The sequence below is a fragment of the Corythoichthys intestinalis genome, chromosome 4 (genome assembly GCF_030265065.1).
Source record: "Corythoichthys intestinalis isolate RoL2023-P3 chromosome 4, ASM3026506v1, whole genome shotgun sequence".
In the NCBI taxonomy this organism is placed as follows: Eukaryota; Metazoa; Chordata; class Actinopteri; order Syngnathiformes; family Syngnathidae; genus Corythoichthys; species Corythoichthys intestinalis.
In genome coordinates this window covers 57,941,845-57,961,946 of record NC_080398.1, presented here as the reverse complement: position 1 = coordinate 57,961,946, position 20,102 = coordinate 57,941,845, and the positions used below count along the sequence as shown (strand labels likewise).

Here is a 20,102-nt window from a genome sequence, read left to right as displayed (position 1 = left end):
CAATGTTATTCTCTATGAAACATCTTGTCGTTAGCACTTGAGACCAAAAGAAAATAAGGAGCGTGCTACACAGAGAATTAAACAAAAATCAGTCGGAATAGACGTTAATTCTTCCAAACTAGTGCAGGAAAACAAAATAAAGTTGTATTAAGTATGAGTAGCGCTAACAGCACTTTATCAAGAGTTTAACAAGAGAGACAACTGCCACTTATTTGGTGTTTTAAAGAGGAAATGGTGCATTGCTATGTACATTGTCTAGAAACAAGAATGAACATGCGCTGCGGTTTTTTCCAACTTGTGGAGTATTTTTCAGTACGTTTGTAAATAAATGATTGCAGGTTAAACAACACGAGATTTCGCTCAAATATACTGAGCCACTTTTACAACATTGTGTAGAAAGGAAAACAAAGAACACAAAATCAATGATTTCTCTGCAATTTGCCTGCCTTGTTTGGCAAACGCTTCCAAGTACGCATGCACACGCACATACAAGAGAATTGCCCTTTTCCTCGGATCCTCTTCTTGTTAAACAATCTGATGATTTACAAGTGGCTGCTCAGAATAAAAATGCTTGTCAGTTTATACTTTGGCTGATAAAAAAAAAAAAAAAAAACCTTCAAGTAAAAGAAACTAAGGATGGGCATTTGATTACATTTCCTTGATCGTTTCGAAATTTGAACAATTGACCTTTCGTAAATGGCGTACATCCTAGCAACCATTGTTAAGTGAGCATGATCCGACAAACTAAGCATTCCTGCATTGATTATTTTGATGGTTACTGTAAGCGTCGTTACCAGACTCCCAAGTGCCAAACAACTTTACGGAAGCTCCGGAAAAGATCAACACATTGCAACCGTCTAGAACAGTGTACCAGACTTCATAATGTATTGACGGCTCAGATCGGTCATGCACTGCGCCTCACATTCAAGTAGGGGGCCACCCACATCAAGAGGAGCTATTCACAAACACGCACGCAGCGATCTAACGCCGGATTTCTATTAAAAAAAATACGAAAGCTGTACCACATACAAACAGGAAGGATTGTCTCGGGAATGATTTATTCGAGGATTCAAGGTAACTACTATATTTTTTGTGCCATGCACGCATTTTGAAACGTGAAAAAAAAATCAATGGGAGAAATTAGCCGCTATTGCTTTGGCATCATAGTTTGCAGTATTGACTTAAAATAAATGCTACCTGCATGTTTTTTTTTTTTTTTTGCTTTTAACCAAGAACTGAGACTGAGACTACGTTCATATCTATAGAGAATTCAGGGATTTGAGCATTTATTCACAAGAATTTTCAACGGAAAAATCCATTGTGGCAGCCCCCTTATCAAATAAAAGAGCTAAAAAAATAGCATCATTCTTCGACATAGTTACATAAAATAAATGAACACTGCCCGTTTTTGTTGCTTTTAACCAAGAACCGAGACTGTTTTACGTCAATATCTATAGAGAATTTAGGGATTTAAGCATTTATTCACAATAATTTTCAATGGAAAAGATCTGTTTACATATGGCGGCTGCTAATTTCCTTACAGACTAGCCTTAAAGTTTGCAATATTTACGTAAAATGAATGCTACTTGCATGGTTTTTTTTTTGCTTTTAACCAAGAATCGTGACTGTTTTACGTCCATATCTACAAAGAATTCAGGGATTTAAGCATTTATTCACAATCATTTTCAACAGAAAAAGCCATTGTGGCAGCCCCCTTATCACAACAGAGCTAAGAGACTAGCATCATTCTTCGACATAGCTACATAAAATAAATGCTAACTGCAGGATTTTTTGTTGTTGTTGCTTTTAACCAAGAATCGAGACAGTTTTACGTCTATATCTATCAAGAATTCAGGGATTTAAGTATTTATACACAAGAATTTTCACAGGAAAAGCTGTTTACATATGGCGTCCGCCTGATTGGGTAACAGACTAGTATTGTACTTCAACATATTTACGTAAAATAAATGCTAACGTCACGATTTTTTTGCTTTTAACCACGAACCGAGACCGTTTCACATCCATATCTGTAAAGAATTCAGGGATTTAAGCATTGTTAAGCCGTGCCCCGTTTCCCGTCAATACATTATGAAGTCTATGGCTTAGCAACCTTAAATAAGGAGGCGGAACTTTAGCGAAAGGTCAATGAGTGCCGAATTGTGCAGAACAATCTATTCATTAGCAAATTTGTAGTATTGCACTTCACTTTGCCTTAATTGTAATCAGTTAACAAATGATTATGCCCATCCTTAAGATTGACTAAAGCATATTAAAAGATTGGAGGACGTCAGACTTGTGGACATATTTTATTTACTTTTGATTAACGTTAAACAATGCAAGTTGCCAGGTCTTAAGTGGCCATACACAACAAAGCATGTGTATGATGCCATAAATGCTTGCTTGAAAGATGCATGGTCGACTACACATTTGTTAGTCGTTCGTGGCTTTTGCAAAACTGCCTGCCAGTAACCAAATAACGGCAACAAGTGGTTTTTGCAAAACTGCCTGCCAGTAACCAAATAACGGCAACAAGGGTTAAATCTTCCTCCATCTCATCGTTACACTAAGAAAATATCGAAAGGGAGCAATTTTTGCGCTGTAACATATTCAAAGCATACTTTCAATAAAAAAACTGAAAAAAACAGAAAAAGCACTTTTTTTAGTTGTAGGCCTTTACAAATTTGATGCTGCCTTAAGTTTTATATTTACTATGCATTATTTTACATTATTTACAACATTTTTGTGGTGGTCTACCCATTGGGTAGGATATGTGCATAATATATATTCAAGTTATATACAGCACCTTACAAACAAAAGACAGACTACTGAAAAAGCACCGTCGGAAGTGAGGCACAACGAAGGTGGGAGCTTTTTTGAGTGCAAGTGGGTTCCTATGTCTGCTCCGCACACGCACGCACGCACGCATACAGACACACGAGCTTGTCAGCTCACTGCTTGAAATGCTTCCATTTGCTTTAGTGGGGAGGGACTAAACTTCTATAATGAGCAATGGTGGACAGTTAACAATCAAGTTTGGGCTGAAATTCTAATTCTGATGTCCACTGAAGCCACGTTTAGATGAGAATCAGCATGTATTCTATTCCCTAATATTAGCATAATTTGTGGCTGCGCTCACTTTTAGACAGTTGAAGCCTCCCTCAATAAAGCAACTGTTAAGATTCCCGAAACAGCAGTTGAACGGATGTGGTCTGCTCAAACATGAACATTAGGCACCTTTTTTTGACTCACATAATTGTAACATGCAAACCTCCTTGTACAAAACAAAGTTAATCTTTGTATCCTCCCTTTCCAAGCCATGACTGAGTGGACAGACGGAATAAGGAAGGAAAAACAAATCGACTTTGATGCCCAGTCAAAGGTTTTGGGATAATTCTGCCACCAATGAAGAAAATGCTACATGCTATTTCCTTCCTCTCCAATTTTGGTCCCAGTATGGAAACTTTTGACTGCTCTGTTGTTTTTGATGGAACAAAGGGGGCAAAAAAGTGGGAACGGGCGGCTTGAGAAGCAGCAGTAGCAATAAAATTAGCAGCAGCAATGTAATACGTACACGCACATTCACTCTTGACAAACACAATGTGAAGGCCTTCCTCCAAACTAATGCCACGTGTAAGCATCTAGCACTTTAGCATAACTTGAACGCTCAGTTCATTAAGGCCGTCCGGCAGGCTGATGATGCCTTTAAATATGTATTTTATGAGTAGAAACAAAAATGTACCACAATCAGCAGAATTTTGAACCAATTCCATTGGACATTTTGTGCTCGCAGTTGTTCACAAAATTGTGAACTGCACTTAATCCTTGCTTGTGAACACATACAACCCTTAGCAAAAAGTATGGAATCACGAGTCTCGGACGAGCACCCACTCAGACATTTTATCACGTAGAATAAACTCAGATAAAAAGCTTGAAAAAATGTTGAATTAGTTCAAAAGTGCAACTCTTTAGCACTCAGAAAGACTAAAATAAATGAATAAAAAACATTGCTGTGTTCAGTAAATGTTACTTTTATAGAGCAAGTGCAGGAATATATATATGGAATCACTTCATTCTGAGGAAAAAAATATGGAATTATGAGAAACAAACAAAGAAATAACAATCAAAACATATCTCTAGTATTTAGTAGCACCACATCTGGCTTTTATGACAGCTTGCAGTCTCTGTGGCATAGACTTGATGAGTATTCTTTATCAATTTGGTGCCAACTCTCTTTGATTGGAGTTGCCAGATCATCCTTGCAGGTCGGAGCTTTGCTGCGGACCATTTTTTAAAAAAAATTCCACCACAGGTTTTCAATAGGGTTGAGATCTGGGCTATTTGCAGGCCATGACATTGACTGGATGAGTCTTTCTCCAAGGAATGCTTTAACAGTTTTAGCTCTGTGGCGTGATGCATTGTCATCTTGGAAAATGACAAACATATTTTCAATTGAAGGGATAAGAAAGATATCTATAATTTCGATGTAAATTTGTGCATTTATAGAAGACTCAACTGCAGCCATCTCCCCAGTGTCTTTGCCTGACATGCAGCCCCATATCATCAAGGACTGAGGGAATTTTGATGTTTCTTCAGGCAGTCATCTTTGTAAATTTCACTGGAACGGCACCAAACCGAAGTTCCAGCATCATCACCTTGTCAAGAGTCAAGAATCTGCATTGGACAACGTGATGATGCTGGAACTTTGTTTGCTGCTGTTCCAGTGAGATTTACAAAAATGCACAAGTTTACACAGCAAGGCTCCGACCTGCAAGGATGATCTGGCAACTGCAATCAAAGAGAGTTGGCAACAAATTGATGAATACTCATCAAGTCCATACCTCAGAGACTGTCATAAAAGCCAGAGGTGGTGCTACTAAATACTAGAGATGCGTTTTGTTATTTCTTTGTTTCTCATGATTCCATATTTTTCTCCTCAGAATGGAGTGATTCCATATACTATATATTTCCCCGCACTTGCTCTATAAAAGTAACATTTGTAAGTAACACTAAAATGTTTTTTAATAATTTCTTTTAGTGTTTCTGAATGCTAAAGAGTTGCACTTTTGAACTAATTCATTATTTCTTCCAAGCTTTTTAACTGAGTTTGTTCTACATGATAAAATGTCTGAGTGAGTGCTCTACCGAGACTGGTGAGTCCACACTTCTTGCTAGGGGTTGTATTGTCAAAAAAAAAAAAAAAACATCCCTCAGTTTGAAGACTGAATATAGGTTGAAAATCCCCATTTTATACAACCTACCAACCACTGTAATTGAGGTTTGTCTTTTAGAACCCTATGCTCTGTTTACAAAGTGTCGGAGGATCTTATGTTTTGGATAGTCCAGTTGCATTCTTTGGACTTACAAAAACCTGCCCCTTAGGGCAAAGAAAGTATTGAGACTAGTGTGAATATCCTAAAATGAAATTACAGTAGAATGGCTACCTCACAACAATAACACTGTCTGTAATGGATTCCGCATGCCTCGACTTGTTTTCCTTTTGCTGGGTGCTCACATCTTGAAAATTCCTGCTTCACAACATTTAATGTGTCAGAAAAATACATAAATGAAGCAAAAGAAAGCAGTACTCTACTTCACTGATGACAAGTGGAACCTATCGTCTGGCCTACGGCATGCATTTCTTCCCTTTCTCGCTCTTTTACTCATTTTTTAAATTTAACTATATTCACTCCTATCACGCACCTCTGGCTTTGGAAAGAGACACACTGAATTCTAATGAAGGCTTCATTAATTCTGCGCTAATGTGGACAAGGGCCAAATGTCCTTGAATGCAGAAACTCAGACAAAACAGTCAAAAACACACATACACACACACCTTGCTTCAGCAGACACATTAAGTGCTTTTCTGTGTTGTTAAAAGGTCTCACCAACAAACACTCAAACGCGCGCGCACACAACACAGCTAGAAGGAATCAGCCGACTGGACAATGGCGCTCAAGCAGATCCAGTCTCCACTTTAAAGGGGCTTTTGGCGGACTCAGCATTTTTTTTTTTCCTACACGTGGATCGAAGGAAGATGAGTGTTAGCCAGAGGAGGGAAAAAAAAATAGAAAGGCGGTGTAGGAAAGGAAGGGGTAGGGAGGGGACACTGGTTTGCAATGAACAGGAAAACAAACAGAAAAAGCACAAGAGTAGAGGAGAAGGCAACAATGAGCAGAGAAAAAGGCTAGATTTTCCAAAAGTTTGTTCTCCTTCTCCCGAAAAGGAGGCCTCCCGTTAGCCCTTGGACCACAGACTGTTTGCACTAAATCTTGGCGTCCACAGGAATTTGCGCTATGTATTGTCTTGGTTTGAGTGGTAGTAGACATATGATGGAGAGTAGAGCTTTTCTTCTCCATCAGAATCCATTCAGAGGGTGGGAAATTGAGCAGGCAAACAGAGGGTAGGCGAGTTGACAGCTGGGTGGACAGATTCAGAAAAAGGTCACTTCTATCAACGTTAATATAGGTTCTTTTTCATCCTAATGCTAACCGTCCAGAATTGAACCCTATACACGGTGCTTATTGACGGCGTGAGACATCCAAACCATTTTGAATGGGAGAGGCTGGCAGCGAATGGATTAGATTGGTCAAAATGGATTAGACGTCTCAAGCCGTCAATGGCATTGAAACATGAGCAGGCAATCTTTCCATTTTAGGGTGTATTCACACATGTCCTGTCTGGACCAAACCAAAAAAGTTCATGGTGCGCACTAGGGGTGTGCCATCTCAGGTAACCCACGTTTCGATTCGATTTCGATTCAGGGTGCTACGATTCGATTATTGGACGACGATCACAGTATTGACGACGATCACGGTTATCACGATTATCTATGCATCAACAGGAACGATGGAAACATGCCCATACAACAAAATGCTGTCCTTAAACTTTTTTTTTTTTTTTTTTTTACAAGAAAGTGCAAAAACAACCATTTTAAATGTTGTACTTATATCTCTCAATAATACAATAAAATTTACACATGTGGATTGAATTCTCTCAATAATACAATAAAATTTACACAGGAGGATTGAATTCCACCTTTTCTGGAATCAAAGTGTCATTAGAAATGAGACTTCTTTTAACCAATAAACTTTGTTTTCACAGATTTATGTACTATTTCGCATGTTTGTAAGTGTTACCGCTGTACTTAATCATGGTTTTACACGTTTCGCATATGAAATACACGTTAGCGAATTAGCTAATTAGCTTAGCGCTCGGCACTAACAGTTAACATCTAAAAAAAACAACAACAATAAAGGCTAAACAGTCCAAGAGGGTTCCTGCACTCACCTCTTATAGACGCACACGGGTCTTAGCAACACACTCAGGACATTTTTCAATCGACATGACTTGAAACTACTGCTGGACAATTGAAAGACAAGAGCAACGAACTATCTCTCTTCCCCTTTTGCTCTAAAAATAACTTGCGCGACTGCCGGGTCCCAGCATGTCTCATTCACAAATTTATTTTCCAGTCTTTTTAAGAGGAGTAAATCTCTCGCTCAGTAACCGGCAGCATCCATCATAACGTTGTGCGTGCGTCCGTTAAAGGTGTCTGGGCGGCAGACGTGTGTTAAATTTCGTTCCGCTACGAGCGGCTGTCATAAAGTTATTAGGGAAAATCACCGTTTTTTAACATTTATGAATCGTAATCGAATTGTCACGTGTCGAATTGCGATGCATCTAAGAATCGATTTTTTGGAACTCCCTTAGTGCGCACTTGGTGTGAATACAAACCAGCGAACTCTGGTGTGGACCAAACGGTTGGGCCGAGACCTCACCGGACAGGTGGTCTCAGTTCGCTTCAAAGCAGACGGTGGTGTGGTTCGCTATAGCTGTGAAAGCAACCGCACTATGGTCCGGACTATAGCTGGTATAACTGGCTTCCGTAGCCAGGAAATATTGTTTGGTTGACAAAGGAGCTCTTCGATTGTTTACGCCCTTATTTTAGCGTGTTACCCCACCCAGACTGTTTTGTCCAATGATTGAACGATTTTTGGACATGCGTAGGTTTGTTGTCAAATCTTGGGTCACTTGCTCAAATTGCAATGTGAGAAGGAACTTCATCAAAAAAGTCCAGAACAAAATCTGTTTTGGTGCGGACAAAAGAAAGAGAACGATGGACTTTCCTGGTGGGAATACACCCTTAAATAAATTATAGGTCTTTCGTTGTCAATGGCAGGCAAAAATACACTTTAGAATGTTATTGGGGGCTATAAGAAGAATGTATTTCATTTTTTGATTTATTTTTAATGAACATTTTATCAATATTTAAATTTCTAATACCAAATGGATAAAAGATAATAAAAAAAATACAATAATGATCAATAACACAAAACATACATACCTTGTTTTTCACACTATAAGGCGCACTTAAGAGACGTAATTTTCTCTAAAACCGAAAGTACGCCTCATATTCCGATACGTCTTATACAGTATATGGACCGATATTGGTTAATCATAGTACATAGACTTCATAATGTATGGACCGCTCAGATCGGTCATGCCCCGTGCCTCGCATTCAACTAGGGGGCCGCCCATATCAAGAGGAGCTATTTGCAAACACACGCATGCAGCGATCTAACGCCAGATTTCTGTTGAAAAAGTACGAAAGCTTTACCGCATACAAACAGGAAAGATTGTCTCAGGAGTGATTTGTTTGAGGATTCAAGGTAATTATTATATTTTTTTGTACCATGAAGGCATTTTGAAATGTTGTGAAAAAAAAAAGATCAATGGGAGAAATTAGCCGCTACTGCATTAGCATCATAGTTCGCATTATTTACGTAACATAAATGCTAACTGCATGTTTTTTTTTTTTTTTTTGCTTTTAACCAAGAATCGAGATTGTTTTACGTCCATATCTATAAAGAATTTGGGGATCTAAACATTTATTCACAAAACTTTTTACCGGAAAAGCTCTGTCTACATAAGGCAGCCACTAGCTACATTCGCTAACAGACTAGCATTGTACTTCGACATATTTACGTAAAATAAATGTTAACTGCACGTTTTTTCTTTTGCTATTAACCAAGAATTGAGACGGTTTTACGTCCATTTCTATAAAGAAGTCAGGGATTTAAGCATTTATTCACAAGAATTTTCAATGAAAAAAGGTCTTTGTATGCGATTCCACTCGGTCAGCTTTGACGCCCTTGCCAACAATGCAGGTCCCATATTTATCGGCCCCGCGCCCCGTCAATACATTATGAAGTCAATGTCTTGTATGACATTCCTTTTACCGCAGCTCCATCTAGTGGATACATAATGCAACCCCAATAACTTCTTCTACTACGACTGCGCTTTATAATTGGGTGCGCCGCATGTATGAAAACAGTTTTAAATTAGGCAATCCATTGGAGGTGTTCCTTATACTCTGATGCGCCTTATAGTGCGGAAAATACGGTAATTATCATTGATTATTGATTATGTGGACATCACAATATGTGACCTACATGACCCAAAATGTGATGTCCACTTAAGACGCTAGTTTACAATTACAATTGAAATATTATTCATATATTATTCATTGATAACATGTTAATAAAAACAAATGTATTAAAGCAGAAATGCACTTAGATTATGGTCCCAATAACACTCTAAATTTGATTATTATTTTCAATATCATAAGATTTAACTCATTGCCTGCAATTGACAACGATAGACATCCAATTCAGAGGACTGGCTGTTCATGCAATGCTCATGTTTCGCTTGACAGCGCTAGGCAGCTTTATTAAGTTTTTTTGATTTTTTATTCTGAATTACCAAAAAAAATAGTCACTTGCCATATGAAGGGTTAAGGAGTGCTGTATAAAGGAGATTTTGGATGGTTTGTCCACCCAGATGCCGGTCAGAATTCACGTGTTTTCCACGAACTGGCTGAGTGTAGTACAGAGATATTAAGCGTTGTAGTGTTCTTGGAATACAGCCTCTGTGGTGAAAGCAGACCCAGAAAGCTGTAGGCTGGGTACGAGTACTTGATGTTTCAAAAGAGTAAGGATAGAAGCTTATAACACTTGAATTTTGCTCCCAAACACCTTTGGAGCTGAAGGTCAGTCACTCGGTCCATTTGTGAGACAGAATACTAAATTAAACATATAATTTCCCTCTTTACATTAACAACAAAGAGATAGTGCAACTTTTAGATACTGTAACTTCTAGGTTTCAGAGTCCGTTTTTTTTCTTCCTCCTCTTCCCATGTTTTGCTTCCTCGTGAACCTTGGCACTAAGATTTGAGAGTGTGTGAGTTATTTGTTTTGTTTAGGTCCTTTGATTCGCAGTTCTGGCTTTGTGCACAGATCCTAGTCCAAAAAGGAGGGAGGAAAAAAAATACCCTTCATCCTGCTTTCTCAGGATGAGATGGCCGCAAAGGGGATCAGGGAGGATTAAAAAAAATAAAGTTTCAACCGGTGTCTCTTCTGCTGAAAACAAAGACTCCACTCACAGCATCATCCTGCCTCAGCAGTGATTGCTGACCACTCGCTAAAAACAAGAAACAAAATAAAAACTTCCGTCCTAGCTTTCATTGATTTGCAGTAGCTGAACTTGACGTTTTTGTGCATGGGAGTGTGGACAGAGACGTAAGGGTCTTTGGGTCGTCCAGCTCACGTTTTTCCCCTCACACCAAGTCGTCCGGTTGGCCGTCCTTCCCTTCGGAAGGGACTATTGTGCTTTCTGATTGACTCTGCTGCTGGATCATCCTGCTTCCTGGCCCTTCTGACTCCCCCACCCTGTGGTTATTGCTTTGCTGGTGAAGAAAAAACGTGGAGACGGGGTATTGGCCGATAACTTCGCTGTATGCGGGCGGGGGGGCTTCCACACGCCCGTGGATGCTGGAGTTGGCCAGGCTGATGCCCGAGTTATTGCTCGGTGGCCTGGGACCGCTCGCGCCTCCCCCGCTCCCCACACCACCCCCCATGTCGATCAAGTCGCTGTCGTAGATGGTCCGGTTAGGTGGCGCCCTCACCGATTCTCGATTGAGCTCCATTTGCTGCTCGGGGTCCCGGAGCTGCAAGGTGCAGGGCCCCTGGTACGGCGGCGGCTCCTCACCATCTGACAGCGAGATGGTAGGCGGCAGGTCGATCTGGTGTTGCAGGTACGGATAAGTGGGCTGGAAGCGGCTAAAGCGGTCTCTGTGCATGAAGGCGGGAGCCGTAAAGCGATCCCTGGCCTGGGGAGCATAGAACACCTGAAAGACAGAAACAGTCGCAATTGAGAGTCAAACATCTAATATAACACTTTCCAATTTCTTTCTTTTTTTTTTTTTTTTCTTCTTCTCAACCTGACCTGTTCAGCTTCATTACAGAGTAGAGCTGGGCAGTTTATCGAAAATGTACCGTTACCCAGATGGTTCAAGTTGACTGACATAATTTTAACCATGTCCAACCAACCATTTCATGCATTTATTCAGATTTTCAAATTATGTAACAGTCCGCTCGGGCAAATTTGTTGTCATTTATCGTTATCGAGGTAAATCCGTTCAATTTACAGTGATAAGTACTTAATGCCATTAAAGCTGAAACGAATACTCGAGCAACTAGAGTAACTGGAGTTAAAAAACTGATCCGAGTAATTTTATTCTCCTCGAGGAATCGTTTAATTTTGCCAGCTCTCAGCATCACATTTTTCCCCGACTACTTTTAATACGGGACAACGCGCTGACGTCACGTGTGTAGAGCAAGAAGCAATTTATATAAAAAAAAAAAAAAAAAAAATTTACTGCAGCCGACAGCCGCTACAGACTACGCCGACGTTGCTAAAAACTATGCCCGCATGATGCTACGGTGGTAGCAGGTAGCGTCTGATGCGTCTCATAGATATCACATGTACGAAGAACTAGATGCGAAATGACAGACTCTGCGGTGTTAGTAAACAGCCGCCATCTTAGAGCAGTAGAGTTCTCAGTGCTAATAAATAAGATTAATGTTACTGTCATTCGTTCACGTAACGTTAGCCCTGCGGAGGGCTAGGTTTCTATGAATTATGACCACTGTCGATGCGTGGCTAACGTGTCTTACATACAGGCTTTATTTAATCTGTGAAAACATAGCGCTGCAGAGTGATGAGGGTGTAAAATAGAGCTGTCCCGACTAGTCGACATAGTCGACGTCATCGATGACGTAAATCCGTCAACGAGCACAACATCCCGTCGACGGTTAATGAAGGGTTAAAAAAAATATATGCGTGGAAAGTTCAGAATGTCGGATGCTCTGTATGCAAGCGGGGAAAGCGGCACAAAGCCAAAAAAAGCGCACCAGAGTGTCCAAAAGATTAACTTATTTCAAAGAAACAACAGAGGGTACACTCTTCTGTCCTGTCTCTTCAATGCCAAGCTTGGCTGCACGTCGGCCGTGAATAAACACCTCAAATGCCGTCACCCAGTTTGTAATTTTTTTTTTCTTCATTTTTTGTACACCAGAGGGTGCTGTCGCCTTACTGAATAATAATGTTTCATTGACAATGGGCCTATAAGTGCTATTAGTATTGTCCTTAATGCTAACTGAAAGGTTTATTTCATGTTATGGTTTATTTTATGGTATAGAAAATTATATAAGGTTAAAAGGTCATAAATATATACAGTATATACAGTGATTGCACTCAAGGGAGAGATTGTCAATGATAAGGTAATAAGTTAAGGTAAATGCAATTCATTGATATATAAATGAGGTTTAATAGGAAAAAGGTGAAAAGTTTTTGTTAATTTCTAATTGTGTTGTTTTATTTGTGTGCACCGCAGCTCTTACGGTGTGATTACATCAAGGATGGAATAAAAGTTGTAAACCATCAGTTTAAGAGACCACCTTTTCAATCGGGATGCTACACTAGTTAATTCTATCAGCATTTGAACTCATTGTTTATTTGTGATTTATTATTGTTATTTACGGGTTTATTTGTACTTTAATAAATAATTTAAGTGTTCCAATATGTTTTTTGGGAATTGATAAGCGTCAACAAAAATTTCATTGCTAAATTAGTAAACAAACACTCCCCCCCCCCCCCCCCCCATTTTTTTTTTTGTAAATTATTAGATTAGTCGACTAATCGTAAAAATAGTCGGCAGACTAATCGGGAGAAAATTAGTCGTTTGGGACAGCCTTAGTGTAAAATAAAAACTTAATGAAGCTAACTGTCAATTTCAGCTCAGTAGTCATTGCTGAATAAAACACAAATTAGCACTGGTCCCTAATGTGCTCCAATACAGCAGGTATCATACACTTATTTTGAACACTGCAAAAACTCAAAATCCTATCAGGACTTACAGTTTAACTAACTTAAAACTTAACTAGAACTCAAAAATTTCTTAACACAAATGGACATTCAACTGAAACACATGGGGAAAACACCCAACTTTTAAGTAATGTGTGTTATCAAGCGTAATGACATTTTTAGGTACGATATGTTTATATTATATATATGTGTGTATGATCTAGAAGTTTTTTTGAGTGAAAGCAGTGAATTAGTCTTTTTTTATTCTAGACACATCTGAGATGCAATTGTTGGCTGTTTTCAACAAGGTACATCGAAAATCAAGACATTGATTGACTGAAAATGGTTCAAAATTGGATGAAATGTCTTGTTTTCTCACGTATATTTATAATTCCTCTTTACCTTAAAAAAATACGTTTCATCCGATTACTCGATGAATCGATAGAATTTTCAGTCGATAACTCAATTACTAAAATATTGGATAGCTGCAGCCCTAAATGCCATATACCCAGCACTATGACAGTCTGACACCTTCTTATTTGATGTTGTTGTTTAGTTTGTTTAAATAAATGAGTCATTGACACAATTTATATCAGTGCTTTGCCCACAAGAAAAAAAAACAGCAGCCCTTTTTTTAATTGAATGAACAGGACTTTTGTGTGATTAGTGTAGTGAGAAATTCTTTATATGTTTTATACTAAGAACAGTTTTATGTACTTACAGGAGTGCAGTAGTAACCATATGTAACATATGTATTGGTACACTTAGAATTTCATGATTTTGAGGAGTGGTGTTACCAGGATGCCAGGTGTGGTTGGGCATTAGTCTTACCTGGGGCAGAAATACATTTTTTTTTTTTTTTAAATACAATGCTCAAGTAGGTCGAAATCCAGCGTAGGGCTACTGCACTTTAAAACATGATTTGGTTTCTCCTTTAGATAACTGTTGTTGTGATTTGGTCAAAACAAAAGTTGATTTGATTTTATTTGACTTAGAACACATCCATAACTGAACAGTATGGACAAGCAGGTGACAATGTTTTTTTTTAGGTAACTTATTGTGGTTCCTCGGTTTTATTATTATTATTATTATTATAGTTATTATTTGTTCCGCAGCCCCTTTGAGCTCAATTTGACCACTTTAGAATGCTTCAAAATGCACCAAAATCGGCAGGCAGGTCAAGACAGGTGCAATCTTTGATACTGTGCATAGAAAAATTCCAAATACATGGTGTAGCCTTCCCTAGAGTCATTCTTTGTCCCGCCGACGCTTTGAGCCCTACTTTGACCCCCTCAGAATGCTTCAAAACTCACCAAAATCAACAGCCAGGTGAACACTGGTGAAAACTTTGATAAAAGGGAAAAAAAAAAAAAAAAAATCAAAATATGCGTAAATGTGTGTAGCGCTCCATAGCAACAAAACCAACATTTCATTTTTTTTTTTTTTTCTTAAGGTGAAAGAGGAGGTAACAACGCAAAGGTTAAAACTTAGAACACATCAGTATTATATGAATGGGATACCATACGGTGCCTCGACTGCCGTTAGTACTACATCCAGTTTTTTTTTTGGGTGGGCAGAGCGTGTCCGTGGGTAGGCACACCTCTGATTTTGAGACAAATTCAGAATTTTGAAATTTCTTAAAGAAATTGATGGATGCAAGTCAAAACATGCATCTGCAGGTTCCATGAAAAACAAATCAGGACAAATTTCTTAAAAAGGTTCCAGTAAGACATTATTTTTAAAATTTTGGGATTCTCTGACAGTTGCTTCACGTTGCAGGTCTCTAAGGTCTGGAAGCTGTAATAAAATGTTTTTGAAGGATATAGTCACCCATTTGTCTTCATTGTTACATAAAACATGCCAAAAACAACTTCAAGTTAAATTTTTTGTTTGTTTGTTTGTTTGAACAACTTAATACATAAGTACCAATAATCGGTGACAAGAATGAAAAGAAAAACAAAATATGAGTATTCAAAAAGGAGTGAGAAGAAGTAAAACTTGAGAAGGTAATTGACAAAAGTGACATTTATCAGATTAATCGTTTACTTTATCGTACGATTAACCATGCCTCCGCCCCACAACCCCAACAACCACACACACTCACTGGTGTCCTCTCCAGGCTCCAGACTTGTTTTGAAACAAAAATATTTGTTTTCTTATATTGGCTAGAGAGATATGTCATGTTGCTTTAGCTTTTAAAGGTCTGGACACACACTAAATGTAACTAGTAGCATTAGCATCACGTTCGCGTTAGCATTTAGAGAGGCCAGGGTCGTCTTAAACATTTGGACTTTAGTTCGTGGCGTCCAGGTGGGTTTAATTAATTGAAAATAATGAACTGTTTTCCAGCTGAGCGTCATCACGAAGATGGCAATGTCCTTGTAGACGCTACAATTATGTGCTGGTCTGTTAATGTTCATTTGAAATTGATGTAAACCTTTCTTTTTGGACTAAAACTTTAAAATTTTACAGACCAAAAGACTTTGAGTACAGGTAGTCCCTGGGTGACGACAAACCCGACATGTGGGATTTCGACTTCAGATTCGACGCAGTCTCATCCGCTATTTTGTCTCCAGTCGTTGTTTTTTTCTTTTTCAATCATGTTGACTTTTGTTTTGTGATTCATGCTTTGATTTCGGTGCAGAAAGCACAGAGCAGGTAGTACTTGTGCACGCGAGTAAGAGCACATGTACACACGAAGAACGCATTTGCGCACACGAAGAAGAGCACAAGCACACACACAAGGAAGAGTGCACACACACACGAAGAAGCCACGCACCCGAGTGAGAAAGAGAGGGGAAAGAAAGCCTGCGCGCACATTTGCTGCTTGTGAAGCATCCACAGAGGCAACACCTGTATATAACACCTTTTGTATTGTTTATTGTGCATTTTCAATTGTGGTCGAATACTTGGGGCGGGTTTATGTCATTGTTTTTGATGATGTGCATAAGTTAACTGATACATGCTAATCATTTGTGTGGATTGTTAATACTGTATCAGCAGTTAGTTATAAAGGCAAAGAAGATTAATTCCATTTCATTTTTATTTTAGTTTTATTCTGCAAGTGTTGATGTCATTAGAAGCTGAACAAAGTCAGCAAACCACACGAACATTATACATCGTCATTTCGGAGCTTCGCTTGCTGTGTAGTAAGACCTAGCTCCAATGTGTTTCAGGTGACGGTACAATGATGTATAATACATGTTTTTGGATAGTTATTTTGCGATTTGGGGGGTATTTCGGGGTATTTAAAAGGGCTGATTCCGACTTGCAGGGAAATTAGGTTTACGTCGCCAACGTAGGAACGGAACTCTTTTATAACCCGCGGACTACCTGTAATTGTTGCCTAAAACTAGACAAAATCATCTGAATCTGATCAAATGCTTTGTATTTTATCATTTTCATTGCTTCATGGGGTACATCACTTTGTTTTAAATCGATCAAAGGCTCGTGAAACCATTCAAATTATGGCAGACTTTGTGTATCGGAAAATATATCGATATCGTATCGTACTGTCATGACTAGAGGTGCAACAACTAATCAATTAGCAAATTATTTGACAACCATTTTGATAACCAGTTAATCGTTTAGGACCTTTTTCACCTTAAACCTATCTAAATTCTTGAAATGAAAACATACATATAACTTTACAGTTGTAAATATTATTAGATTTTTTCATTATATTTTTGTTAAGTCAAAGTAGGACATGGACAAAAATCTGCTTTTACTTTGGAAAATAATAATTCACATTTTGGCCAATTTTCGGACCTCTTGCTGTCTAAGCTAGCTTCTTAATAAGGCTGAAACAACTAACCGTATTTTTTGGACTATAAGTTGCAGTTTTTTTTCATAGTTTGGCTGGGGGTGCGACTTATACTCAGGAGCGACTTATGTGGGGAATTATTAACACATTATGATATCATTTCACATGTTATTTTGGTGTTTTGGAGTGACACTGATGGTTTAGTAAACTTGTTAGCATGTTCTTTATGCTATAGTTATCTGAATAACTTTTAATAGCTATGGCCACGTTCGAGTTCTGCCTTTGGCAATGTGTGTTCAATTGTATTATTGACTTTCTTATATTGAAATGCATGCTTTTAGTTTGTGGCGCTTTCACGCCCACGTGGGGGCGCACGCGCACTTGTTTACGTGAAGAAGAGCGCTCACACGCCAGAAGAAGACGGACAGCTAGAGAAACAAGGCTGCGAACCTAGGTTCATTGTTTATGCTTGTAAAATGACTCTACAGAGGCAACGCCTGTGTGTATCATCTTTTCTGTTGTTGTTGTGTGTTTTCCACCCGGGATCGGACACTGTTGTGTGGTTGGTTGAACGATGTGCTAATGCTAGCGAACGCATGCTAACCGTTTGTGTCATTGCTGTAATAGCAGTTAATTATCAATTATTTACGATGATGTGAACCTGTTTGGTATCGAGGACAAAATTGATTCAGCAAATTATATGGACGTCCAGCATCGTCATTTGGGAGTTTAGCTTGCTGTATAGCCAGGAGCAAGGCGTAGCGTCCTGGTGAGGATAGTACATTCGCATTTCGTTGTTCATGCAGCATGTAACATCATACTGTACACTTATTCAGCATGCTGTTCTGTATTGTATTTTTCTATTAAATTGCCTTTCAAGATGACATATCTGTTCTATGTGTTGGATTTTATCGAGTAAAATTCCCCCAAAAATGCGACTTATACTCCGGTGCAACTTGTATATGTGCATATGTTTTTTTCCTCTTCAGTGGGCACTTTATGGCTGGTGCGACATACTCAGGTGCGACTTATAGCCCGAAAAATACGGTAATCGAATAAAATCCATTAATAAATTAGTTGCCAGCGAATTTGATCATCAATACATTTGTAGACTACAGTTAGGTCAGGAGGCTGTAATAATCATCCATTTTGTCTTCATTGTTACTCACAACATCCCTAAAACAACTTCAAGGTAAATTGTAAAGGTCATTAAAAAAGTGACATTTATCCGATTAATCGTTTAATTAACCAGCTGATTAATTGATTATGAAACTAATCGTTAGTTGCAGCCCCAGTAATTATTTGGTGCTTTTACACACCTACAAAAACGCTTGCTTTTGTTCTTTTGCAGAGGATATAAGTCATGACAAAAAGTTTTCTGCAAGATGTTCCGACACTACCAACTAATTCTTTGAAATGCAACTTCTAAGGGAAATTAAAGTTTACAAACATTATCATTAATACATACATTTTTTATTTTATTTTAGCATTCCAATCAGAACAAAATGATTATTTTAGCCGCAATATTATATATTACACTGCTGTATTGATCTGAAAAAATTCAAAAGCATTCACTTTAATTGGAATAGCTTGTCATTTCTCACCAATTCAAATATAGAATCTTTGGAGAGGGAACACACTTAAGTGAAACATTTTGTCAATGCCGCCCCTACAGCGAGGTAATCTGTATAGAGAGAACGGTTGACTGGAAAATCATAAGGTGAATCGAAAAGTATGGGAGTATTTGAAATATGAGAAAGACAGTACAATAGATCTACAACAAGAGAAGCACCAGAACATGGGAGCAGCCAATGACAAGGAAGCAAAAACAAAGGTGTGAGACAAAAGCGGAAATATGAGCCGGAGCTGGGATAAAGAACGGCAAGAACTATAGCAGCAGACTAGAGAGATTGATAGACGGGGGGTGGGGGGGAGAAAGGTGTGGAGCTGATAGAGGGAGCAGAGCGCAACAGAGCAGGGCAGCTCCCAGACGGCTGTCTAGACAGTGTCAGGGGAGGTGCTGCTGATTAATGACGCACCAAACACACAAGCATAGTCGCACACTATATGGCCTTAGAGCTTAAACACTATCAAGATCCTGCTATTGCTTAATTTGTTGACATGGAAGGCTTTTGAATGCCAGTAATGGTAACCATTCCGAACTAGTCGGTTTAGGAAAAATGTTTAAGAAACCAGAGTTCAATGTGTAGAACCTCCACAAAGCTTTATTTCTAATAGTCAATAATCATTGTCATATGTAAGAATTCCTTTGAGACTGTAATATTCCTAGTATGTCTACTCCCATTGAGAATTGTGTCTTGTAATATTCCTAGTATGTCTACTCCCGTTGAGATTTGTAAGTGTCTCCATCTGGCATGGACACCATGAAGCAAACAGATCAACGGTCACTTAGACTAGACTAGATTAGTATCTGTCTTTGAGGAGATGCCAGCTGCGAAATCAGAGCCAAAGTTGTATCTGGCAAGTATTCTTTCTTGGAAAAACATACATTGACAAAACTGAAAAGAACCTGATTAGATGGGCAGCAGATCCCGCCTTTTAAATGTATTAACCGCCAACAAGCAGTTTGATTTAATTGTAGCTGATAAAATAACAACCAAAATTTTTCTAATTCTAAGCTGTTTTGTTAATAAAAGCAAGGCAGTTTTTTTTAAATAAGCGCAAACGATAGCGATATACTATGATATAATGTACACACACACACGCACCCCCCACCCACACACACTTTGGGAAAGCTATTGCTTCTAAATAAAAAGGAATAACCAATTATCCTTACAGCACTTGTTGCATTTTGTTCATATAGTAACACAAGCAAAGTCATGTCATTCTATTAAACCAATTGCCATAGAATTCTTACTATGTTGACGTCTTTGGCTTCAAGATGACTTGATGGTGCCATACAGAAAATTAACCAACATGAAGCTTTGACCCAATTGGCTGCAGGGTAAAATATGTAAACAATATTTTAAAATGTAACATTCAAAGTTCATGTTGTGTGATAATTATTTCTTCAGTTACTGTTCAAGTTGTTTCATTACTTGCTAGTTCTGCCATTTAGGTTGTTGTTATGAGATCATTTTAGTTTACTTTTAAATCTATGAGTTTGAATGACATT

The 20,102-nt window shown here is 38.5% G+C and overlaps 1 protein-coding gene across 3 annotated transcripts in view; it reads right to left on the bottom strand.

Moving 5' to 3' along the window:
* Window positions 1-578: 578 nt before the first annotated feature.
* The window catches only part of LOC130914511 (low-density lipoprotein receptor class A domain-containing protein 4-like), a 450,713-nt gene continuing 431,189 nt past the window's right edge, over window positions 579-20,102 (bottom strand). For all 3 annotated transcript variants that reach the window (XM_057833769.1, XM_057833770.1, XM_057833771.1), the window contains one exon: window positions 579-11,185. In XM_057833769.1, the coding sequence (XP_057689752.1) occupies window positions 10,616-11,185 (570 nt within the window). In that variant the 3' untranslated portion in view covers window positions 579-10,615. The remainder of the gene's footprint in view (window positions 11,186-20,102) is intronic.